At 41.4% G+C, this 25000-nt stretch overlaps 3 protein-coding genes across 5 annotated transcripts in view; all 3 read right to left on the bottom strand.

Annotated features, from left to right (window-relative positions):
- LOC144656800 (uncharacterized) overlaps positions 1–7752 on the bottom strand; it is a 16392-nt gene extending 8640 nt beyond the window's left edge. Inside the window, exons 1-4 of the mRNA XM_078517042.1 lie at positions 7549–7752; positions 4002–4461; positions 1629–1961; positions 914–1128 (exon numbers count right to left, since the gene is read on the bottom strand). Coding sequence (XP_078373168.1) covers positions 914–1128; positions 1629–1961; positions 4002–4446 — 993 coding nt within the window. The 5' untranslated portion in view covers positions 4447–4461; positions 7549–7752. The remainder of the gene's footprint in view (positions 1–913; positions 1129–1628; positions 1962–4001; positions 4462–7548) is intronic.
- Positions 7753–8582: 830 nt separating this feature from the next.
- Positions 8583–25000, bottom strand: part of LOC144656801 (uncharacterized) — a 21065-nt gene continuing 4647 nt past the window's right edge. The window contains exons 1-8 of one of the 3 annotated variants that reach the window (XM_078517043.1): positions 18672–18907; positions 14756–15215; positions 13672–14004; positions 12667–12881; positions 11512–11706; positions 10710–10845; positions 9834–10300; positions 8583–9283 (exon numbers count right to left, since the gene is read on the bottom strand). In XM_078517043.1, the coding sequence (XP_078373169.1) occupies positions 8969–9283; positions 9834–10300; positions 10710–10845; positions 11512–11706; positions 12667–12881; positions 13672–14004; positions 14756–15200 (2106 nt within the window). In that variant the 5' untranslated portion in view covers positions 15201–15215; positions 18672–18907 and the 3' untranslated portion in view covers positions 8583–8968. Of the gene's footprint in view, positions 9284–9833; positions 10301–10709; positions 10846–11511; positions 11707–12666; positions 12882–13671; positions 14005–14755; positions 15216–18671; positions 18908–25000 lie in introns of those variants that run through there. The other 2 variants (XM_078517044.1, XM_078517045.1) reach the window with 2 other exon arrangements.
- Positions 20760–25000, bottom strand: part of LOC144658045 (uncharacterized) — a 6826-nt gene continuing 2585 nt past the window's right edge. The window contains exons 3-6 of the mRNA XM_078518370.1: positions 24272–24510; positions 23179–23314; positions 22215–22681; positions 20760–21443 (exon numbers count right to left, since the gene is read on the bottom strand). Coding sequence (XP_078374496.1) covers positions 21129–21443; positions 22215–22681; positions 23179–23314; positions 24272–24510 — 1157 coding nt within the window. The 3' untranslated portion in view covers positions 20760–21128. The remainder of the gene's footprint in view (positions 21444–22214; positions 22682–23178; positions 23315–24271; positions 24511–25000) is intronic.

Below are 25000 nucleotides of genomic sequence, written 5' to 3'. Positions count from 1 at the left end.
CTACCTACCTGCCTACCTAGCTAACTAGCTACCTACCTACCTAGCTACCTACCTACCTACCTACCTACCTACCTACCTACCTACCTACCTAGCTACCTACCTACCTAGATACCTACCTAGCCACCTACCCACCTACCTAACTACCCACCTAACTACCCACCTACCTACCTACCTACCTACCTACATACCTACCTACCACCTACCTACCTGTTGTGTTATTGGGAAAGCTATACCCATCTACCTACCTACCTACCTACCCTGGCTACCCACCCACCCACATATCCACCTACCTACCTACCTACCTAGCTAACTAGCTAGCTACCAACCTACCTATCTGCCACCTACCTACCTACCTTCCTACCTACCTGCCACCAACCTAAGTACCTACCTACCTACCCACCTACCAAGCTACCTACCTACCTACTTACCACCTACCTGTCTAACCACCCACCTACCACCTACCTACCTACCTACCTACCTACCTACCTACCTACCTAGCCACCTACCCACCTACCTAACTACCAACCTTACTACCCACCTACCTACCTACCTACCTACCTACCTACCTACCTAGCCACCTACCCACCTACCTAACTACCAACCTTACTACCCACCTACCTACCTACCTACATACCTACCTACCACCTACCTACCTGTTGTGTTATTGGGAAAGCTATACCCATCTACCTACCTACCTACCTACCTATCTACCTACCTACCTACCTACCTACCTACCTACCTACCTACCTACCTAGCTAACTAGCTAGCTACCAACCTACCTATCTGCCACCTACCTTCCTACCTACCTTTCTACCTACCCTATGAGACTGGGACAGAATACCGCACGGATTTACGCTTGAAGACGTAACATTGTAAGTCGGAGTTTTCAGCAGTTCCTAAACACGACGCTTACCTCTGTTTTTCGTTTTCTCATTTGCCGCACTAAAATGGGAATCTCCTTGATCATTTTTTCTGCCAGTAAAGAGATCATGGTGTCCATTAGTCGATCAATGCCACACACATGTGTGATGTCTTTGTACTGTGGGTGCCTCCCGAACCATTCCTTCTCTTTCATACGAGTCATTTCAGCGTCCCAGTCCTTTTCGTTTGGGTCTGTGCCATCTTTGCCTGGTTAGTTGAGAGTCGAAAGCAAACAAGAAAACAATTATTTGATTCCTTTGGTTTTACTCTCGCTAGTCGAGCCTTATAACTGGCTTAAAACTAGGATTTGTGAAAAGTGCACTACGATATTGAGATATTTATGTTAGATATTTTCGAGTAAATGAGTACAAAAAAACTATTTACAAGGTGCAAAGTTAATAGTTGCAAGTGCTTTTTTTCTTGACTTAACCTGTTTTCCTTGGAGTTTTGATTTGTTTGTTACGACTCCTTACCCTCGGTGCAAGAGGCTTTTTTGCGCAGTTTTACGGTATTCGTCGTTTCGTCAGCCAACGACCGACGACGTTCGGTCTCCGGTCGATCCCGAAGCATCGAAGCATCCCGCCGCGGTAATGCTTCCCGCAAGATAATGCTTCCTTCGGTTTAGTGATCGATTTTCACTCTATGCGATCATTTCCCAGATTATTGACCAAAATCCATTGTATAAAATACGGTTTTAAACGTCTTACCTCGAAGTAAAATAAAGCGGCTATCCTCCAGTGTAAAGCTGGACTGATTCATAGCCACTCTATACCCCATGTCATCACTTTCTCTCAGCTTGTCTGGTTTGGTCAGCGCGCAAATAGTACGGCTTTTAAAATCTGCGGCCTTTTGCATGACCAGGTTTATTGCACTGTCACCTGTGGGGTCCCCTACTTCGGACACAATCACGATGATGCTGTTTGTGTTTTTCTCGATGTACTCCAGCACCAAACTTTGGGTCACGTGGTTCATTCGCTGGTCGTCATTGGCGAAGTGAGCGCCGGGAAGGTCGACCAAGGTGAGGGTCGTAAGTTCGGGACCTGTGCCGAGCAGTGAAACAAGTAGAGCAGCAGATGTTACAGTTTTATTGCTTTTGGCTTTTATTTATATTTATTTATTTTTATATATAATATAAACACTGAAAGCGCGACTTTGTGGGAAGCGCAGTGGGACAGGTTCGTGCTCGAGCAAGAAACTCTCAAGAAAGAAACAAGTCGCTGTCAAGAAACTCTCTTCGCCGGAGAGTGTAAATCGGCTCCCGGCGAAGCTGAGTTTCTTTCGTAAACAGTCGATGCCATTATTGGTAACCAGACTTCTTCGAAACTGTGCTCCGATTATTAGTGAAATTAGATTCACGCTTAGGTTACGAATAGGCGGATCAACATGGAGATAAAGCGGAGAGGAAGGGATTTTAGCAGGCCAGTTGTTTTGTTTAGTACAAAAAAAAATACATAATATTGAATAATGAATGAAAGTGTCGCTAAAATCGCATCGACCGTTTACGAAAGGGAAAATGCACCGGCAGTCTTATAGGATTTACGTCACGGGAAAACTCCCTTGAAATTAGTGGTAGGCAACTAAAGGAAGATATAACCTAATTTGCGGAGAGAAATCAAACAGATCAAACCACTGCTATAAATATCAATTTTTTAAAACGCACGGAAACAGCTTAAAAAGTTAAGCCTTAACTTTTCAAGTCGTAATCCATTTCCATCCTAGCCATCTACAGCCAAAGACGCTCATTAACAATTTCAGTGCTCAAATATAGCAATAGTTAATAGAAATGGACCATTATTTTTAGGTTTCCTACGCACAAATACATATTTTGGCTGTTCAAAATTTTTAAAATCCGCGACAAAGCCACCCGGGGGGGGGGGGGGGACTTCCCTATATTTTACTCCTCCGGCCCTGAACAGCAGGGTATATAATTTCAAGCTCCTCTGTCTTAAACAGGGACTGAAGCTGTCCTAGACAAGGTGTGGCTTCAAGACTGTCGTCCATGTATTTACATGGTTTTCTTTTTCGCTTAAAAAAAGCATTAGTTTATTTGGTGGGATCATAGTTAATAGAGGGAAATGGTTAGGAAGGCCGGCAAACATCAAAGGGGCAAACAAAGAGGCCAAGATTTATGTTGGAAGGTCCACGACCCTGCACATCTTTTGTTTTGCGCTCATACACTATGCCGGAGTTCGTAATCGCAATGTTTTTATTGGTTAGTTGCATGAACACACGTAACCACCTATTGTATTTTGTCAGGTTTTGTGCAGGGTCAACCCCCAAAATAGCGAACAAAAACATACAACAAAGAACTTTGCCAGGCTTCCTAACCATTTCCTTCTATTAACTATGGTGGGATTGGTGTTTTCGCATTTCAATGCGTCAAACATCGCGTACGGGACGCAATCACAATAAAGCGTAAATGATTGTTGATGTTGTCCTTTGTCCTAAATAGGGTCTTAAAATAGGGGGTGTTGTCCTACATAGGGTAGGTATTTTCAGTTTTTATTGTCCTAAACAGGGTCAAGGTTTCAAACCCCCAGCGGCACCCCTTTACCTAAAGTTAAGTCAAAAACCCACCCCGGGCAAAGCCAGTCCTTTGAAGCAACTCGTGCAATACTCCAAGCCACTTAATCCCACAGATATTAAAGTCATCACCGTGCACCGCTGAGCCAGCTTTTTAGATAAAAACAATAATATATGAAAATAGCGACCTTAGATCGAGTTTTAAGGTCGGAACACACTAGGTGACACGTCGCTGCAATATGCCGCGGAGACAAGTTGCTGTAAAATGTTGCCTCGTGTGACAAGGTGCATTTTTTGCACAAATTCAAACCAGTTTGAATTCGTGCGACTGATCGCAGCGACAAAATGAGTGAAAGCTGTATTGTCGCAGCGTATGCACACTTCTGCGACAAGTTACTGCGACAACATACAAAAAAAAACTAATTCACATTCCCACTCTTCTAAATTCGCTGCGTGTGCTCCAAACAAGCGCCTTGTCGCAGCGACTTGTTTTGAAGTAGTACACACGGAGCGACTTGTCGCCTAGTGCGTCCCGACCTTTAGTCATAATACTTTACCTTGCAGAGTAACATTAACAGGAGTTTTTGATATCGGAGTTCCTTCCTCCTTGGGAAGATGGCTTGCAACTTCGTTGAGAAACTTCTCGACTTTTTCATCTGTGGGATTTTCTTCAGATCCGCGTATTTCCGGTATTTTATCGCATTTCACTTCTACCATCCTCTTTGGGCCGTTCCGTAGATTGAGTATTATGGGATACGTGGTACGTGCCTGAAGGGTGTTGGCCGTTTCATTTCGCCGCATTGGGAGAAGATATCGACCAATCAGACGGTTTATTAGCGTTGTCTTCGCCATGTTTTGTCGACCGACCATGACCAAATGCGGAATGTTGAAGGTTTGTCGTAGAGTATCATTGCTTATCATTTTTTGAATGAAATCCAAGACAACCCCAAACTCGCTACTTTGGCCATATTTGGCAACAGGGGTTTCAACTACACCTGACATTATTCTCTGACTCTTCTGCAGTGATCAAAACAAACAAACAAAATATAAGAAAGATCTAGTATTTACAGATCAAAGTGACCATTTTCTAATTTTTAAGTCAACTCATCAATGATCGTTGGCTTTATGATAAATTGACCGCTCAAAAGCTAGGGGCAAAGCCTTCTTGTTAAGTAATCTTTATTACAATACAATACATTACAATCTTTATTTAACGTGGTCAGCGCGCTTAGCTAAAGAGCTAGTTTGCAGGTGCGCCACGAAATAAAAATACAAAATAGGAAAATAAAAACTTCTTGGAAGTATATGCAGAGGCGGCGGAACGTTTTGGAACGTGGGGTGCTCTGGTGCTCCGTTCTAGAAACATTTTGTATTCTGAGCAGTTTCTACACCGACGATTTCCGAAGATTCTGATTGTTGTTCGAAAGCCACACGAACGTATCCGATAATTTTTCGAACTTTTCCGAAAATAAACGGAGTTAGTTCAAGACTTCCAAGAAAGTTTCGATGTTTGAACTTTCGATCGTTCAGCATTAAAAACTCGTCAGCAGACAAGACGTCATCCGTTTCTTCACAATTGTTCTCAGTGAAAGAAATCCCTTTAACTAAACAAGTTTTGGTTTTAATTTTTTAAAGGATAGTTCAGACGATCCTACTTCATGGTGCTTCTTGACCCTTTCTTCTTGTGTAGCTCTTTGTCGTCAGAGCGCATAAAATGAGGCTCTGAAGTCGCCAATGTCAAAGATAACGTCAAAAAACAATCTAAACACAGTTTGGTTTGGTTTGTGGACCTCTACTAGTGGCCTTGTGGAGAGAGGCGGTTTGTTGATTGAAAGTCCTACAACATATTACTTCGCCAGAAACAATCCTGTTGAAACGATCACAAGATGGAATATAAGAAACCAATTTTTCACTGCGATCGCAATATTTTCGGCACCAAAACTGTGTGTGTGTGTGTGTGTGGGGGGGAGGTACAGACCCCCTGCCCCCTGCTCCGCCGTCTATGAGATGCCTACCTCACAAATGAAGTGATTTAAAGAAGAGTCCTCGAAGATTTTGGGGTATGGTACTACTCCTATTAACCTTAATTGTGTATTTAATAAATTGAACCCACTGGCCACCTAGTAAAGTTAACTAAATATGTTTTCAATGAATTTACACAAGTAAAAAACTTCAGTTGTTGTATGTCACAGGCACAAAACAATAGAATTCAAATACGAAATGTCTAGCAAGAGGCAAGTCGAGGCACTCTATTCCTATGAAATTAAAAGTTTTAAACTCCGTGGAATCAATGGAAAGTTTTACTCGTCTGTCGTCACGAGATTTAACTCGCTCGCTTGTGGGTTTCACATTTACAGCAAGAGTTCGCGACTTATATGCGGGCGCTTTCCACGGGTTCTTTTAAACAACCGTGTGTAGGTGTGGGAAAATTTCCCTGTTGTACTCATGGACGGAGTCAGTCGATATTTTAGAATAGGGTGTGTAGTTGTATCTGCTTTGAAAACCACTGATCCATTGCATAACACACTGTTCCTATAATTTCAAATGACTGTAGTTAACGTGCAACCTTTTCCGTCTCTGAAGAAGAGTCTACATAGAGAGAATATTTCACTGGCGGTGCTTTCGAATCGCAAAGAAAAGTGATTTCCGATCGTAACCATAAGAATGCCGACTCAATATTACCAAGGAAATATGAAACGAAACCTCGATCCTTCTTGCTAAATGTTATTTACAGTATGTGCTCCTTGGTCCGCGACTTTTTCAAATACGATTTAATGTTTACGCGATAACTAAAATAAGGCTTAGAACGAGTGAGTCCAATGATTTACTGATTCTTCTTCTTTGCTATGGCAAATTTTCAGCTTTTGTGGTTACGGTGCGAAATTCACGCTTGTCGACAGACACTTAGAGACAGGTCATTTTGCCTTTCTTGAAATTTCAACTTTTCGCGACTCCGTAAATTACATGGTCGCGCTTACTAATAAGCTGGTGCACAGATAAAATGCAACAGGAAAACGTGTTTTTTGGAGAAAAAGTTAAAAGATAAACTGATTTCAGCAGCTGCAAAGAGATTTGCTGCAGAGTTTAAAATTTTCGATTTAGCGACTATTGAAAATTATCAAACAAAATTTTGCATATGGGTCCTCAATGGTCCGCGACCTATGACGGTGGATAAAATATCTGTTTTAAAACAACGATAATTTAGTAAAATAATAAGCACCGGGTGCACGTACACATTGTTGCTGCGGCATCTTTCCTCGCGTTCAATATTTCATTAAGTTAAAAGAGAATAAAACGCGTGTTTGTGTGGGCAGTGTGGGAGACTTTTGACTGAAAGAAAGTACCGCAGGTTGTTTTATACTCGCACCTCACAACGACTTCCAACAAGATTGTCGCTTCCAACAAGATTGTCGCTCAAGATTGTCCAACAAGATTATCGCGATTTAGAGTAATTTACAGGCTCTTTACGTGACTCGCGGATGAAGGACCACATTTGCGGACCAAGGACCCGCGAGCACGGTCACTGTATTTTTAAATGACACGAAAAAATATTTTAGTTGGGAAGTTGCCACTCTGTGCAGTTACAGCGAGAGAAACAAAATCTATTATCAGGAAAAATTTCAGCCCATTAGGCTTTGCTTCAAATAAGATATTTAAGATTATAATTTTTACTCGCGGACCAAGGGCCACATACTGTTGCCAAGATGCAAATCTCAAAATACTAATCTCAAAGTTAGCAAAATGCCCTTGACCTCAAACAGCCTATAGATTCTAGATAGCCCAGTGTGTATAGATTCTTGGGTTTTTAAGACAAACTTTTTTAGTTATCTCCTAAATAGTCTGTGATAGTTTTATTGTTAAAGAATAGTCTGTGATAGCCGACGAAGGCACTGGCGCTTAGCGATCAAGCTAAAGTTTTCAACCACGGACTTGGTGTCTAGTTAGGAATTTATACACAATATCAATTGAACGATGAATATCCTAACCATTCAGTTTATCTATTTCTATAAAAAAGTCGCATCAAATACCGGCTACGACCCAAGTGAGAAAGCTTGCGAATAAGAATACGGCGTTATTCAAACTGGGGCAATGATAAATAATTACCTTGTTTAGTCGGCGTTGCTCGACCTTGTTTCGTTCAGACCGTTCAAACGAAAATCGTCCTGTAATTTCTCTCAACCCAGAAAATACCAATTGGATAAAGCAATGTCCTTCAGCCAAGAATTTGTACTTTTCCGACTTCGCTATTTCAAATTATAAAAGTTGACCTATAAACAAATACCCGGAAACTGTTTGCAGCTTTCTTGGAAAACACGCTTAACTGCACAAACGAATGGAAACGAGCTTGAAGCAAAAAATAAACAAAAGCGGAGATGAATAAGCGATTCTGTTCAATTTCTTTGTTTGTCTTTTATAAGCGTTTCTACCAAGCTAAATTTTAATATAACAAAATTACCCCACTACCCAAATGATCTATTAATTTAACCGTTGAAAGCCAAAAACGCTTCAACTTTATGAATATTAGCCAGACCGGTCAGGGGCCTCAAAGTTCAGTATTAGCCGCGAGATATTTAAATACCGATATCAACTGGGTGGTATATTCAGCATACTACCTGCTGTCTTGAACAAACACAGACTTTTTATGTTAATTTTTTTTCGTTCATTTCAAGACAAAACAAAAAAGAAACAAAAAGGATTTTTTCAATTTCTGACAATATATTAGTCCAGTCCCTGAACTCTCTCTTCCACGCGCCCTATATAGGGGTTGAACCCAGGCGCAAGAAGAGAGAGTCCAGGATAACTCGCATGCGTTATCCTAGACTCTCTCTTCTCGCGCCTAGGTTCAACCCCTATATAGGGCGCGTGGAAGAGAGAGTTCAGGAACTGCAGGGCCGTACCTAGGATTTTTTGTCTGCAGGGGCTAATTCTGCTAAACTCCGCTGCGGGGGCAAACTCCAATATAGCTACAAGAAATAGCCCAGCAAAATCAAACACTATGTTAGAAATTTAGTTTTCGTAGCGGGGGCAATTGCCCCCTCTCTTCTGATCATTCGAACAGGGAAAACGGGTGAAATTCAGGCAACCCGGTGGGGGGGAGGGGCGCCATCATTTCTTGGAGAAAGAACTCGATTGATAACCGCTGTTGGAGGTTCTCTTTTATTCTTTTAGAGGTTGTTTGAACTAAAAACTTGACAATTTCTTTAAACTTAAGTTATATATTATGTATGAGAACTTGGAATTGGTTAATTCATATTAGAAAATTTGGAAATAAATTTTATTGCAAGATAGAATTGTTGCCGACAGTTATCGTTGGCAAGATTTTTTTTTCTGCCAAAAATGAATCGGACACTAGCTCACACACACGCACCGGTTAATCTCGTACCTATTATAAAATCTGGAAAGTATCTTTGCCAAACGATTTGAAAACAACATACATCTTAAAATCTAAGGAAAAATCTAAGAAACACCACAGTGAGGCCTTTTCCTTAAAAGCACACGGCTACAATGCAACAAAATGTCACAGCTACTTCTTGCCGCCTTTTACTGGTGATCCCTGTTTCATGTGTAGCAGCTTGTCCAGTACGTCTGCGGTGAAAGGCAGTGCTTTCTCCAGGGCCTGGGACTGGTTCCTACACAGAATGCGCCTGTCCCGGATGTCCTTCCTCTCCTGTAAGTACTTGACCAAGTCCTCCTTCTCCAAGGCGCGGCCAAGATCATCCACCAACTGTGTGACGAAGAAATGCAGGATGCAGCGCGGGACTGTGTCACAGACGTTCATTTTCAGCACGTTAAAGCATCGCACCACATTCCTTTTTATATTCTTCATTTCCTCGTTTTCCTTAATATCAAGAAAAGAAATGATTTTGTAAGAGCGGACTTTAAAACAAAAGTCATTTTGTGATAATTGATTTGCGGCACATTCTAACTGGTTCAAGAAACGAAACTGCTGCAAAATGCATGCACTAGCCAACACCACAAAGTACCAACCCAGTTCTTTAACTTTAGAAAAACTGTGAGAAATTAGAATGGCGTTTGTCGCTCTAGAACCAATACGTTCCTGCACGCAAAAAAAATGTTCTGCGAATATTTGCGCCATCTTTAACTTTGGGAGGGATAACAATTTCAAGAATTTTCCGTGGATCTGTGCCGCTGAACCCACAGAATTATTACATTGACATGTTCCACACAAAAACAATATTAGTATTGCTTCTCCGTTCAAGCTGGCTAAACTAGACGAATATATTTTCTCGTAAAGAAGCAATCACACAGAATAAAACATCATATCTCAGATAAAAAGCATTTCCATGCCATGTTGATTGCTCGAGGCTTGTACCCTAAACAGCTGCAAGTACGTAAGCGTGCAATATGCACCCGTATTGTATGCTTACCTTGTAGTTTAAAAACGCTGTTTGTCCATGGACGTTGCCACGACCTTCAATCTCCTGTACCATTTGCTCAGGGTACAGCTTTTTTGCGAGGTCTTTCATGTGATTCATCGTCTTTGACGACATGCAGGGATGAAATTTGCCTTCCTTCATTGGGTACGATTCCCAGAGGTGTATCTCGCCCGGCGTGGGGACTGGTGCAAACACTTGGTCGATACTTTTCTTCTGCATTTCAAGAAACTGTTTGATGAACTGGGTTGTCTGGTCGCGTTTCGTGTCAAAAATTTTGTTCACGACTTTCGCCTCGACCGCTTGTTTGAGGGTGGGGAACTTGTCTAAGCTGCATGTGATGGCCCTTTGAACGATTTTCCTTAGTGTGGTCTCGACAGTTTTCACAAGGTTCTCCGATATGGGTAGCAGCTGATCAACTGGACTTTGAATTGTAACTTGACGGCCTTTAGGGGAAAAACCTATATATATAATGGACAAGATTATATCGGTCATAAAATAAAACACTAACGGACTGAGTTGGATATAAGATTAACAAAATATTGACCGAATTCATTATAAGACATTTACAGACTAAGTAGGTCTTGATGAAAAAATCTCTAATTGAGTCTAACACTGATTCTGATGTATGATAATCAATCAATCAATCAATCAATCAATCAATCAATCAATCAATCAATCAATCAATCAATCAATTTATTACAGTCAAGGCGCGGGATGAGGTTGCCATCTCTATGATAATAAATCGAATATAAAACAAAGTAAAGAAACGAGATAACCAAGACTAAAATTGAACCACAACATACACATTACATGTTTGCAAACATTCCTTTTGGAGAAATCTGAAGAGTAGTTATAAAGGATTTGTACCTGTGTATTTCTCGTACAGCAGTTTCTGCAGCAGCTGGCTGTTCTCACTGCTCTCTCCAAGCGGGGCAGTCGCACCCTCCAACTTCTTCTGCCGCCTCCTGATATCATCGTCATTACGCATGGCCAGAGGATCCACCTAGGAATGACAGACATTGCTTATCCTGTCTAAATGATAACAACTGTTTATACAGAGGTGCAGTTCCTTATTGTTAGTGCGTCAGACTTTGAATCGAGGAGTCCAATTACCGCCCCCTCGCCCTCCCAAACTCCCTGGCTGGGGTCTTTGTATTGCATTCTTTGGCGGGATATACTCACTCTCTCCTGAAAACGTACTGTCAAATACAAAGAGAGAACGATAAATATGATAATTATAATCCTCGATAAAAGTCTTGGGACACCTAACCGATTCGACGACAAAATGACATTGTATTAACCTCCCCCACCCCAACCCCAACCCCAACCCCAATGCAATGTCAATTTCAATCCATCAAACTCTGCGACAATATTTCAACATTGCTTGTTTTTTTTTCGGGGGGGGGGGGGGGGCTCGGTTGGAGGGAAGTTCGGAAAATTGAACAATGAGTTTTTACCCGAGAGGATTTGTCACTTGACACTATTCTTTTAGGTGTCCCAAGGACTTTTGTCGAGGATTGTTGTATAGTGGGCTGGGTTCCACTTTGCTAGTCGTTTAAAAAATAAGTGTACAGTGACGTTCATGTTTCAAACTTTGCTCAGACTCGCAACAACGTCTTAAAACCGTTATTTTTCAGCATTTTACAACACTTATTTCGCGTTCTCTCACCTTGAATACATCTTCGTAGAATGAATTAAACAGCCCCCTCACTTTTTCGCCTCCTTCGTTGTCGGACGTGTTGTTAAAAAGAAGGTCCTTCAGATCTCCGATGAGGTTATGCTTAAGTTTCATGGCCACTGCACCCTTCCCCTCATCCGACTCCGGTACCTCGCTGTCCTCAAGTCCTTTTAGCTCTTCATCTACCTGTATTGATTGAGAACCAGATAAGCTGCCGAAGTTTCTCAGTGGCGCATTTTGGACATCAAAACAAACGATCCAGGTTCAAGCGCTGACCGGGTCATTGTGTTGTGTTCTTGGACAAGCTACTTACCTGTCTGCCTCCCTCCCTGCCTTCCTCCCTCCTTCCCGCTTTCCCTCTCTCCCTCCCTACCTACCTACCTACCTACCTACCTACCTACCTACCTACCTACCTACCTACCTACCTACCTACCTATCTACCTACCTACCTACCCACCGACTTACCCACCCACCTACCTACCTGCCTACCTACCTACCTACCTACCTACCTACCTACCTACCTACCTACCTACCTACCCACCGACTTACCCACCCACCTACCTACCTGCCTACCTACCTACCTACCTACCTACCTACCTACCTACCTACCTACCTACCTACCTACCTACCTACCTACCTACCTATCTGCCTACCTGCCTGCCTGCCTGCCTGCCTGCCTGCCCGCCTGCCCGTCCAACCACCCACCCAACAACCTCCTTCCCAGGGTTTAACCCTTAGCAAGGGTTTAACCCTTAGCAAGGGAAAAGCCCTGGGAACCAGGTTGCCCACCCACCTATCTACCTACCTACCTACCTACCTATCTGCCTGCCTACCTGCCTGCCTGCCTGCCTGCCCGCCTGCCCGTCCAACCACCCACCCACCCAACAACCTCCTTCCCAGGGCTTTACCCTTTGTAATTTGGCAAAGGAAAAGCCCTGGGAACGAGGTTGCCCACCTATCTACCTACTTACCTTCCCACCCACCTACCTACCTACCTTACTACCCACTGGACTGGGATAGCACCAGGCCAAGAATGCATTGTAGAAGTAGATCAGAACGATTTCTTGTTCCTTTGTTTATATGACGATTTAGAATTTAAAGCGTAACTTTGTAAGTGTTTTGAACAGTTCTTACACAGACGCTTACCGCAGTTTTTCGTTCTTTCATTTGTGTAACCAAAATAGGAATCTCCGTGATCATTTTTTCTGCCAGTAAAGAGATCATGGTGTCCATCAGCCGATCAATGCCACACACATGTGTGATGTCTTTGTACTGCGGGTGCCTCCCGAACCATTCCTTCTCCTTCATACGGGTCATTTCTGCGTCCCAGTCCTTCTCGTTCGGGTCAGTGCCGTCTTTACCTGGTTTGTTTAGATAAAAAAAATCAGGTTTCTTTTGGTTTTGGCTTTTGATGTGCCTTTTAACTAGTTCAAAGCTGTTGTTTTGTGCAAAGTGCTTTATTTTTTTAATAAGCAATCAGAGACAGGCTCGTCCCAGACGTCACTTATGAGAAAAGATAAGACGCAAGGAATGATGTAGCCTGTTCCAGGCGTTCGGTTAGTTGGAAGCGGCGCGAGGAACAGGCTAGGAATGATGGGGAGGCAGCATCATTCTACCCATCATCCCTTGCGTCTTACAATGTTCTCACAAGGGACGGCCGGATGGCTTGTCGGAATCAAGGAAGACGAATTTTCCACCAATCAAGTGCAGTATCGTTTACCAAGGTGCCTTGTTTCCCGTGCTTTCCTTCCAATGCCTTTCCTGAATTTTCATCGAGTTTTGATTGGTTTGTTTGTGATTTTCACTGTGATTTCTTCGGTTTTTACGTCCCCCGAGATGGGAAAAGCGCAAATGCACAAATTAAACACGTAACATTTATCACAGACGCGTTTTTTGCTTCCGAGAAGCAACAACAATGTCTAAATTTTTTGCAAAAATTGAAATTTTGCATTCGCAACAAATGTTCTCCCGTTTATTCGCCAAGAATGTAATGTTTCTACCACAATTTTGTTCGTTTTCGGGATCTTTTAATTAGTTGCACAAGCAATTTGCTTAGCTAGTTAGGAACGACAACAACAATCCAAAGCGATTTCCCAAAGTATTGATCGAAAATTCTTTGTTTCAAGTACGGATTTAAACTAAACGTCTTACCTCGAAGCAAAATAAAGCGGTTATCCTCCAGAGTAAAGCTGGACTGATTCATTGCAACTCTATAGCCCATGTCATCACTTTCTCTCAACTTGTCTGGTTTGGTCAGCGCGCAAATAGTACGGCTCTTAAAATCTCTGGCCTTTTGCATGACAAGGTTAATTGCACTGTCACCTGTGGGGTCCCCTACCTCCGACACAATCACGATGATGCTGTTTGTGTTTTTCTCGATGTACTCTAGCACCAAACTTTGGGTCACGTGGTTCATTCGCTGGTCGTCATTGGCGAAGTGAGCGCCGGGAAGGTCGACCAAGGTGAGGGTCGTAAGTTCGGGGCCTGGAGAAAAAGAGAAACAAAGCTCCCTGTTGAACATTAAAGCGCCGACACACGAAGAAAAATGCAGCTGCGATAAAATAACGTGTACAACAAGAAAATACCAAAATAACGTGTACCAAGAAAATGTAGCACGCGGACGTAGCAGGGAGGTGTTGCAGCGACTCATCCCATTGGCACCATCCGCAACATGTCCCTGTTGCATTTCATTGTGTGTACACGATGTGACTTTATCCCTGCTGTATGTCCCTGAAACATGTACCTTAGCTTTGTGTTTAGCCACCTTAAAACTTGACTTATTGAATGAGTTTAGAAGCTTGTGTCGTGCTTCGATCTTTAAAATAGGAACTGGGGTTTGAGAGGTTTTTGTTTCATAACGTTTCTTGCATTTACAGTTCACGATTTTGCGGCATAAAACGCCGTGACTTTGAGGTGTGGTGGCACAGATCTGTGTTGGAGCGTTGGCCAAGGTTTTTGTCTATGTTGTATGTGATTTGTATGTGTTTTTTTTAGCAAGACACTTTACTTTCACAGTGCCTCCCTCCGCCCAGGTGCATAAATGGGCAATGGCGAATCCTTGGACTTCTTAGGGCAACTTAAAGGCATTTAAAAACGTTAGAGGGTAACCTACAATGGATGGACTACTAGATGGACTACTAGAATCCCATCCAGTGGAGTAGTAGTGCTAGCAAATTCATGCTACAGAAATCTTGCAATTTATCTTAACACCTAGCCGTTATACATAACACCTCACCTTGCAGAGTAACATTAACAGGGGTTTTTGATATCGGAGTTCCCTCCTCCTTGGGAAGATGGCCAGTAACTTTGTTTAGAAAATCCTCTACTACTTCATCCGTGGGATTTTCCACAGTTCCCCCTATATCCGGCCTTTTATCACATTTCACTTCCACCATGCTCTTTGGGCCGTTCCGTAGATTGAGTATTATGGGATAAGTAGTGCGTGCCTGAAGGGTGTTGGCCGTTTCATTTCGTCGCATTGGGAGAAGATATCGACCAATCAATCGGTTTATTAGCGCTGTCTTCGCCATGTTTTGACGACCGACCATGACCAAATGCGGAATGTTGAATTCTTGTCGTAGAGTATCATTGCTAATCATTGTTTGAATGAAATCCAACACGACTCCAAACTCGCTACTTCGGCCATATTTGGCAACGGGTGTTTCTACTACGCCTGACATGATCTTCAACCTCTTCTGCAGTAATCAAAACAAACAAGGAAACAAACAAATAACACATAAGAATGATAAACCTTAGGGCCTGTTTACATGATTCTGGAATGACTTTCATTCTGGAATGAAACTCGTTCCGGAATGAAGTTCGTTCTGCATTCACATGTCAGAGTCGACCGGTTCAACCAAAGGCATTTTCACGTGCTCGGTGTTCGCGCGAGATCAAAACAAGATGGCGCATGTTTCGCGCAAACATGTTTTTGTGCCCATCAATGGCCGTATCTGCAATTTTAACGCGTAGTTTGACCGTAGAGCTGCTTCTTCGGGCTAAACAGTAAATGCTATTACGTTTTTTCGCTCTGAATTCAAACTGTGGAGTCCGTTTGCGGTTTCATAAGTTGCGATTTCATCTCGGAACGAAGTTCATTCTGGGTTTACATGATACCAGAATGAAATGTCATTCCAGAACGAAACTTTCATTCCGGAATGAAAACCGGAATGAACTCATTCCGGAATGACTTGACTATCGTCTCGGTATCATGTAAACAGATACAGAGAAATGTATGGGGATGGAATGAACTCGTTCCGGAATGAAAGTCATTCCGGAATCATGTAGAGGCCCTTATTCTTTAAAATTCGCGATTTTGTCAGTGTTATTTTGGATCAGTCGTCAAACAGTAAGGAACTACTGGAAATACACAAAGGCCTAACTCAATGTTACTACAAGGAGTGTGAAAACGGAAACTTAGGTGACTGTGCTTTAAGAGGTCTTGGCCGATTTACAAGCTAATGGAAACAGTAATCAGAGGACGGGTGACAGTCGAAAATAAGGCGGAACGATATTTTCAACGAGAGATAGTCACAGTTCGTTAAATAATTGTTTTGATATAAAACATAGTATTAATGTTCGCGTGTTAAAATTTCGCGCAATGTTTTCTCCGCGCGTATTAAATTGCGCGATTATTTTGAAAACGCAAAAATTAGTAAGAACAAGGTACTATTTTATACAAACGAAAGGACCATTCTCTAGTTTCCAACTCAACTTAACTTATTTCAGCTTGTGTTCCCGTTTCACTGTCTATTGTCTTAAAGAGAAATGGACTGGTCTTAATCCAGGGACAACTTAACGCCACCTTAATAAGAAATATTTATTGAAGATGCCTATCTCACAAATGAAGCGATTTAAAGAAAGGTCTGCAAAGATCTTTGGGCATGGTACCACTTTACAACAGGGCCCTGGTTAAACTCCCATTAACTATATTTTAAGTTTGTGTATTTAATAAATTGGACCCAGTGACCACATTTTATATTATTATATTTTTATATTTTATATTAGAAATATTGTGAACTTATTTCTAAAAGTAATTTTTAAAATGTGAATTTACACAAGTGAAAATTTGTTATACAGTAAAAACCTGGGAGTAAGAACCTAACATTTAAGAACCTGTTAGGCTAAAATTTGCAAATAAGACCCCATTTTATAAGAGCCTATTTAGCTTCAAATTTGGAAACAGGTTTTTATTTTCTAAAATTGATTAGGTAAAGTCTTTATTTAACGAGGGTAGCACTAAAATAGCATAAAAACACTAACAAACCAGTGGCCCTCAATAATTATTTACAATAAAATATAAAAATACTCAGAACAATACGAATATTAAAACTATGGATAAACTAAAACTATAAAATATTACGAATAAAAATACAAGAAATACGAGATAAAATATTAAAAAGGTAAAAAGAGTAAAAGTGTAACTAAATTACAGAATAAAATGATTTACTTTCGGGAAATAAGTTTGGACAAAGCATGACTGTGCATGTATATAATGTCATATTCTAAATGATTAGTGCTTCATGTTTACATAACCACTTAGATGGAATGCAAATTTTTTTTAAAAGGAATAGACTGAATACTAATTGACTACTAACATCACTGGCATCACTGTGAATTTTCTTCAGAAAATAAGAACCTATTAAGAACCTGAAAAGCCTAAATTTTTGCTATCTACCATTTATATAAGAACCTGTTTAGGCTAACCTGGAAAAATTAGGTTCTCACTCGTGGGTTTTTACTGTACGCCACATGCACAAAATTCAACTAGAGAAAGTTGTCTAGTTATATTATGCAAAACGCCGACTCTTTCTGTTATCTACTTGTTAGCTTTTAGACATTTCTATTTCTTCGAAATAAAAAGTTTTAAGCTCCGTAGAATTAAATGTAAACTGGTTTTTACTTACTCGGCTGTAGTCACGTGATTTAACTTACTCGCTCGCTCGTTCGTTGGCTTCAACGATATGATACGTTACAGCAAGTCTTTGCGACTTATATGCAGGCGCTGTCCATAGGACTCTTTTAATCATGGACAGAGTCATTTCATATTTTAGGAAAAGGGTGTGTAGTTGTATATGCATTGAAAATCACTGATCCATTGCAAATATAAGAACGCAATGTTCCTTAAATATCAAATGACTTTAGCCAACCTGCGACCTTTTCCGTGTCCATAGTCTATGCTTTCGATGCTTTCGAATCGCTTAGATAAGTGATTCCCGAAACCGGAGAAGTTGGCTGACTCAATGGTTCTCAATATTAGCATGATAGAAGGAATCAAGAAACGAAACCTGTTCTGAGTGTACTCGATCCTTCTACCTGAATGTGGGCCTGTCTAGTTTTTCCCGTTGTGTTTTAAACCTTATTTTGCTGGTTCATTACGGGTTTAAGTTACGTTGTAACTGGTTGCCTGATCCGAAGTTTGCGTACCTGTAAAGCACCCTTTGAAGTTTATATTATTAAAAAAACAGTTTGGATGCAGGGGACCACGCAACGAAGAAAAAACTGCTTGGCTTCTCTGCTGCCGGATCTCTTGTTCAAGAAATGCTCGTACCAGACGTCACTCTAAGTGCTTATAAAACCAAATTGATTGCAAGGCTGGTACAACGGCAGGAGGGCAAGATTTATTGGCCAATATTTCAACTAGCAGAGCTAGTCTTCTTCAGGGCCAGTACTATAATATGTAAACTGGTTTACTTTATTATAGTACTGGCCCTGAAGAAGACTAGCTCTGCTAGTTGAAATATTGGCCAATAAATCTTGCCCTCCTGCCGTTGTACCAGCCTTGCAATCAATTTGGTTTTATATTATTGTTGCCAAAATGCCTATCTCAAACAAAATGCCGCATGATCTCGAAGTTAGCAAAATGCTCTTGAGCTCAAAACAATGTCTCAAACAGGCTATAGATTCAAAAAGGCCCTGTGTCTATAGCTAGGGTCTAGGTTATCCCCCAAATAGTTTGTCATGGCCGATGAAACCACTGGCAATCGAGCTAACTTTTTCAACCAGACCAGTTAAACCATTCGATTCATCTATTTCTGAGAAATATGAAATACTGAGTCGCATCAAATACCAGCTACGACCGAAGAGAAAAAACTTGCGAATAAGAATACATTGTTATTCAAACTGGGGCAATTATAAAGATTTGCAATTACCTTGTTAGTCCGCGGATATAGTAACCTTATGAAATATTTCAGAATATTTATCTTGCTCGACCGTCCTTCGTCCAAACGAAATCGTTCAATGTTTCTTCTCAATCCAGACAATACCAACTGGATAAAGCAATGCCCTTCGGCCAAGAATCTGTACTTTTTCCGATTTCGCTATTTAAAATTATAAAAGTCGAAACAATTGTTCTTCTCTTTAAAGAAATATACCCGGAAACTGTTTGCAGCTTTCTTGGAAAACACGCTTGACTGCACAAACGAATGAAAACGAGGCTAGTGCGTAATAGGATAGTTTGTCATTTCAAACAGGCTTCAAGTTAAAGAAAAAATAAACAAAAGAAATGAATACGCCTTCTTATTCAATTTCTTTCGTTTGTGTTTTATAAGCTTTGCTACCAAGCTAAATTTTAATATAACAAAATTAGCCCACCGTCTTAATGAACCATTAATTTTATCGTTAAGCCAAAAAACGCTTAAACTTCATAAATATTAGCCAGCACGGCCGGGGGCCACAAAACTATTAGCCGCGAGATGTTTTAAATATCTATATCAACTGGGTGGTATATTCAGCATACTACCTGCTGAACAAACATAAACATTTATGTTAATTATTTTCGGTCATTACAAGACAAAAAAATAAATAAAATAAAAACTATTTTAAACTATTTTTACATTTCTGACAGTATATTTTATCGAATTAAGATTGCAAGTACCAGGACACATGCCTTACCCACTCCTCCTTAGAAGAAAGATTGTCACGCTTTTCCTTGAACATGACCTTTGAACTGTCAGAATTCCCAGAATAACTGACCATATGCGTTGGGTAAAGAAAATACTGAAAATTGATTCCTCCAGTTGAAATATATGTAACTCCTTATGATGTAAATTTATAGCTAACCGTTGGTGAAGATTTCCAAGAAAATCAGAATCCTAGAAAGTCAAATTCCAAGAAAAAGTTCTCAAAAAATACAAACTGCCCCTATATTACTGGACTTTTCCCTTCAATTCAACTTGTTTAGGGAAAAGCCCTAGGAATACAGCGTCGGTATCAATATTTTGTAGCTTTCTTTTGTTTTATTGACGGAAATTGCTGAGCTCAAATCGGGTCATGACCTCCCTACGCTTATTTTGGCATTTTTCTGATGGATTGTTCTAAAATTAAAAAAAAAGTTGCCGGTTGCCGTAGAATTTCTTGTGTAAATTTTCTTTAACCTCTGCTTTCACTTTTTCAGGGCGGTTTTGTACACGCCACTGACAGTCGTACTGTTTTGAAAGGGTCCCTTATGGGATGCAACTTTTTTTTATATCCGTCGTTTAAGACAGACAAATTTTATAGACACGAAGTGTTTCTTTACTGAAGTGTTTATCTTGCGCGAAGGAAATTTTAAATACGACTTTGAAATATTTCAAGCCCTCAAAATTGTTGAAAAAAAAAAGATAATAAAAATCGAGAAAAATTATCTTGTAGTGAAGTGTTATTGTGGTTCGTTTACCCCTTTAAACTCATATCTTATGAGCCTTGTACCATACACCGGTAATCCCCAAAGGGTGGTCCACATGGAATTTTTTCTTCCAATTTCAATACATCAGTAGTGCATGTAGCAGCTCTCGTAAGCTTATAATTCTACTGTTCCTCTAGTGTAGCAGTTGTTATTGTATTTGGGACTTGGGACAAAGGGTAGCGAGCTATTGATAAGGGACCATGCGAAAGCTGCTACCCGACCCGCGTTTTTCCCGCCAAAACAGAGCTGTAACTAGCAAGAGGCAAGACGAGGCACTTGCCTCCTCTAGATTTTTACCCAAAAATATAAAAAAAATTGTGTTCACATAAGCCCCCTGATTATCAGTATTACATTACTTTGAGAGTGGGAGGGGTGATCAGAATAAAGATGATTTGTTTATTATTTGTTTGCTTTCGATGGGTCCACCATTCTTATTCTTCAATCAAAATAAAACACGAGTAATCATAAAGTTGAAATGTCACGTCAGTATGAGCCATTACCTTACGTTGCTTAGCCACCCGGGGCTGAGGGACCCCATCATTTCTTGGAGAAAGAACTCAATTGATAAATACTCTTTGAGTTTCTAAACTCTTTTATTCTTTTAGAAGTTGTTTGAACTAAAAACTAAACAATTGCTTTAAGCTTAAATTGACTGAGAACTTGAATTTGGTAAATTCATAGTCGAAAATTTAAAAATAAATTTTAATGCAATATAGAATTGCTACCGACAGTTATCGTTGGCAAGATTGATTTTCTGCCAAAAATAAATCAAACTAGCTCGCACACACGCACCGGTGAATGTCGTACTAGAATCTAGAGAGTCTCTTTGCCAAACGATTTAAAAACAACACATCTTAAAATCTAAGGGTAAAAAACAAAGGAACGGCTTCAGTGAGGCATTTTCCTTAAGAGCATGAGGCTACAATGTAACAAAATGTCACAGCTACTTCTTGCCGCCTTTTACTGGTGATCCCTGTTTCATGCGTAGCAGTTTGTCCAGCACGTCTGCGGTGAAAGGAAGCGCTTTTTCCAGGGCCTGGGACTGGTTCCTACACAGGTTGCGCCTGTCCCGGATGTCCTTCCTCTCCTGTAAGTACTCGACCAAGTCCTCCTTCTCCAAGGCGCGGCCAAGATCATCCACCAACTGTGTGACGAAGAAATGCAGGATGCAACGGGGGACTGTGTCACAGACGTTCATTTTCAGCACGTTGAAGCATCGCACTACATTCCTTTTTATATTCTTCATTTCCTCGTTTTCCTAAATACCAAGAAAAATAAACATTTCGTAAGAGGGGACTTTCAAACTAAAGCCGGTTATTTTGTGGTTATTGATTTGCAGCACATTCTGATTGGCTCAAGAAACTGATGCAAAATGCATGCACTAGCCAGTCACAGGGAAACCAAAACATAGCAACACCACAAAGTATAGCCTGCGTAGCTGGCGGGATTCGAGTGCGAGTGCTTGCTTTGAGACGGGCCGGCGAACGGCAAAGAGAGGGAACCGCGGAGCCGCGAGGAATTTGGAGCAAGCCTGGCGGGATTCGAGTGCACTCGCACTCGACTCCCGCCAGCTTCGCCCCTTCGCCGCTCACGCACGCGGGCTTCGCCCGCTCGAAGCAAGCAAAGCACTCGCACTCGACTCCCGCCAGCTACGCAGGCTACACAAAGTACCATACCAGTTCTTTAACTCTAGAAAAAATGTGAGAAATTAGAATGGCGTTTGACGATGTAGAACCAATACGTAACTGCACGCAATAGATAGGGTTAACATTTTCAAGAATTTTGGATGGGTCTGTGCCGCTGGACCTACAGAAACATTATCATGTTCCACACAAAAACAATTGGTCTTGCCTCTCCGTTCAAGGTGGCTAGACGAATGTATTTTCCTGTAAAGAAGCAATCGCACAGAATAAAACATCATGTCTCAGATAAAATATACATTTCCATGCCATGTTGAATGCTCGAGGCTTATATCCAAAACAGCTGCAAGTACGTAAGCGTGCAATATGCACCCGTGTTGTATGCTTACCTTGTAGTTTAAAAACGCTGTTTGTCCATGGACATTGCCACGACCTTCAATCTCCTTTACCATTTGATCAGGGTACAGCTTTTTTGCGAGGTCTTTCATGTGATTCATCGTCTTTGACGACATGCAGGGATGAAATTTGCCTTCCTTCATTGGGTACGATTCCCAGAGGTGTATCTCGCCCGGCGTGGGGACTGGTGCAAACACTTGGTCGATACTTTTCTTCTGCATTTCAAGAAACTGTTTGATGAACTGGGTTGTCTGGTCGCGTTTCGTGTCAAAAATTTTGTTCACGACTTTCGCCTCGACCGCTTGTTTGAGGGTGGGGAACTTGTCTAAGCTGCATGTGATGGCCCTTTGAACGATTTTCCTTAGTGTGGTCTCGACAGTTTTCACAAGGTTCTCCGAAATGGGTAGCAACTGATCAACTGGACTCTGAAATGGAACTTGACGGCCTTCAGGTGAATAACCTATATACATAATGGACAAGATTATATCGGTCAAAAAATAAAACACTAACGGCCTGAGTTGGATATAAGATTAACAAAATATTGACCGAATTCATTATAAGATAAGAAATTAACAGACTATAAAGTAGGTCTTGATAAAAAAAATCTCTTACGTCTAACACTCCAGTCCAAACACGCTAGCGACCTGTTTAATTTTTCTATACATGTTTTGGTTCGATTTTACCCTTGATGTCATTTGGTATTTCCTTTGTTCTGATGTATGGTAATCAATCAATCAATCAATCAATCAATCAATCAATCAATCAATCAATCAATCAATTTATTACAGTCAAGGCGCGGGATGAGGTTGCCATCTCTATGATAATAAATCGAATATAAAACAAAGTAAAAAACGAGATAACCAAGACTTAAATTGAACTACAACATACACATTACATGTTTCAAATGCAAACATTCCTTTTGGAGAAATCTGAAGAGTAGTTATAAAGGATTTGTACCTATGTATTTCTCGTACAGCAGTTTCTGCAGCAGCTGGCTGTTCTCACTGCTCTCTCCAAGCGGGGCAGTCGCACCCTCCAACTTCTTCTGCCGCCTCCTGATATCATCGTCATTACGCATGGCTAGAGGATCCACCTAGGCATGACAGACATTATCTATCATAATAACAACTTCTTCTAGAAAGGCACAGTGCCTAATTGTTAGTGCATCAGACCTCGAATCGAGCAACCTCGTTCCCAGGGTCTCTCTCTCCCCGCCCCCCAGAGCGAGAGAAGAGGGGCGGGGAGAGAGAGACCCTGGGAACGAGGTTGCAAATCGAGGTGTCCGATCCCACCCAACACCCTGGCCTGGCTGGGGCCTTTGTATTGCACTCTTTGGCGGGATATACTAACTCTCTCCTGAAATGTACTGTCAAATACAAAGAGAGAAAGATAAATATAGTACTGGTATTTAAACTACAATCCTCGACAAAAGGCTTGGGACACCTAACCGATTCGACAAAAATGGCATTGCATTAACCTCCCCCTTCCCATTCGCAATACAATGCTGATTTCTATCCATCCAACTGTGCGACAATATTTTAACATTGTTTTTTTTGGGGGGGGGATGGGGGAGGGGCGGAAGGGGGCTCGGAAAATTGAACAGAGTTGAATGAATTTAAAGCCCAAGAGGATTTATCACTTGGCACTATTCCCTTGGGTGTCCCAATTGCAACACTTTTAGTATAGCGGGGTGAGTTCCACTTTGCTGGTCGTTTCAATATAAGTGTACAGTGGGATTTTGTAAATTTTGTCACACCCGGTTGCGTTACATTCGGTTCGTTACATCCGGATTTGTAGACTATTTGTTAAATCATGTGATATTTTCGCTAGGGTATCGCACGTGCGAGTTTGAGCAGTTTTTGTTTTAAAGTTTGATTTTGTGTTCAAACAGTTCTTCAACGTGACAGTGCACGTTTATCGTGCCTTTTTTCGTCGATAATAAAGACCAGAATACGAAAGCTACACGTTTCAAAATTTGCGCAAACTCAAAACAACGCCTTAAAATGGAAGAATTTCATCATTTAACAACACTTATTTCGCGTTCTCTCACCTTGAATACATCCTCGTAAAATGAATTAAACAGCCCTCTCACTTTTTCGCCTCCTTCGTTATCCGACGTGTTGTTAAAAAGAAGGTCCTTCAGATCTCCGATGAGGTATTGCTTAAGTTTCATGGCCACTGCCCCCTTTCCCTCATCCGACTCTGGTACCTCGCTATCCTCAAGTCCTTTTAGCTCTTCATCTACCTGCAGCGATTGGATAAAAGAGCATTCATTTTTGTCAGTACTAACTTGTGAAATCACAAGAGAAGCTGTCGAAGTATTTTAGTGGCGCATTTTGGACATCGAATCGAAAGATCCGGGTACGTACCTACCTTCCCACCTGACCTACCTACCTACTTACTTACCTACCTACCTACCTACCTACCTACCTTCCCACCGGACCTACCTACCTACCTACCTACCTACCTACCTACCTTCCCACCTGACCTTACACTGTACTTAGGACCTACTTACCTACCCACCCGACGTACCTACCTACCTACCCACATACCTACCTTCCCACCGGACCTACCTACCTACCTACTTACCTACCTACCTACCTACCTACCTTCCCACCTGACCTTACACTGTACTTAGGACCTACTTACCTACCCACCCGACGTACCTACCTACCTACCTACCTACCTACCTACCTACCTTCCTACCTACCAGGTACCTTCGCACCTACCAACCTTCCCACCTACCATCTGTGGGACACGAAAAGAATATTGCGCAAGG

Source organism: Oculina patagonica, chromosome 6 (genome assembly GCF_052425735.1).
Source record: "Oculina patagonica isolate OP01 chromosome 6, crgOcupat, whole genome shotgun sequence".
Classification (NCBI taxonomy): domain Eukaryota; kingdom Metazoa; phylum Cnidaria; class Anthozoa; order Scleractinia; family Oculinidae; genus Oculina; species Oculina patagonica.
Note: the sequence above shows the minus strand (reverse complement) of the source record. Positions and strands in the feature narration are given on the sequence as shown.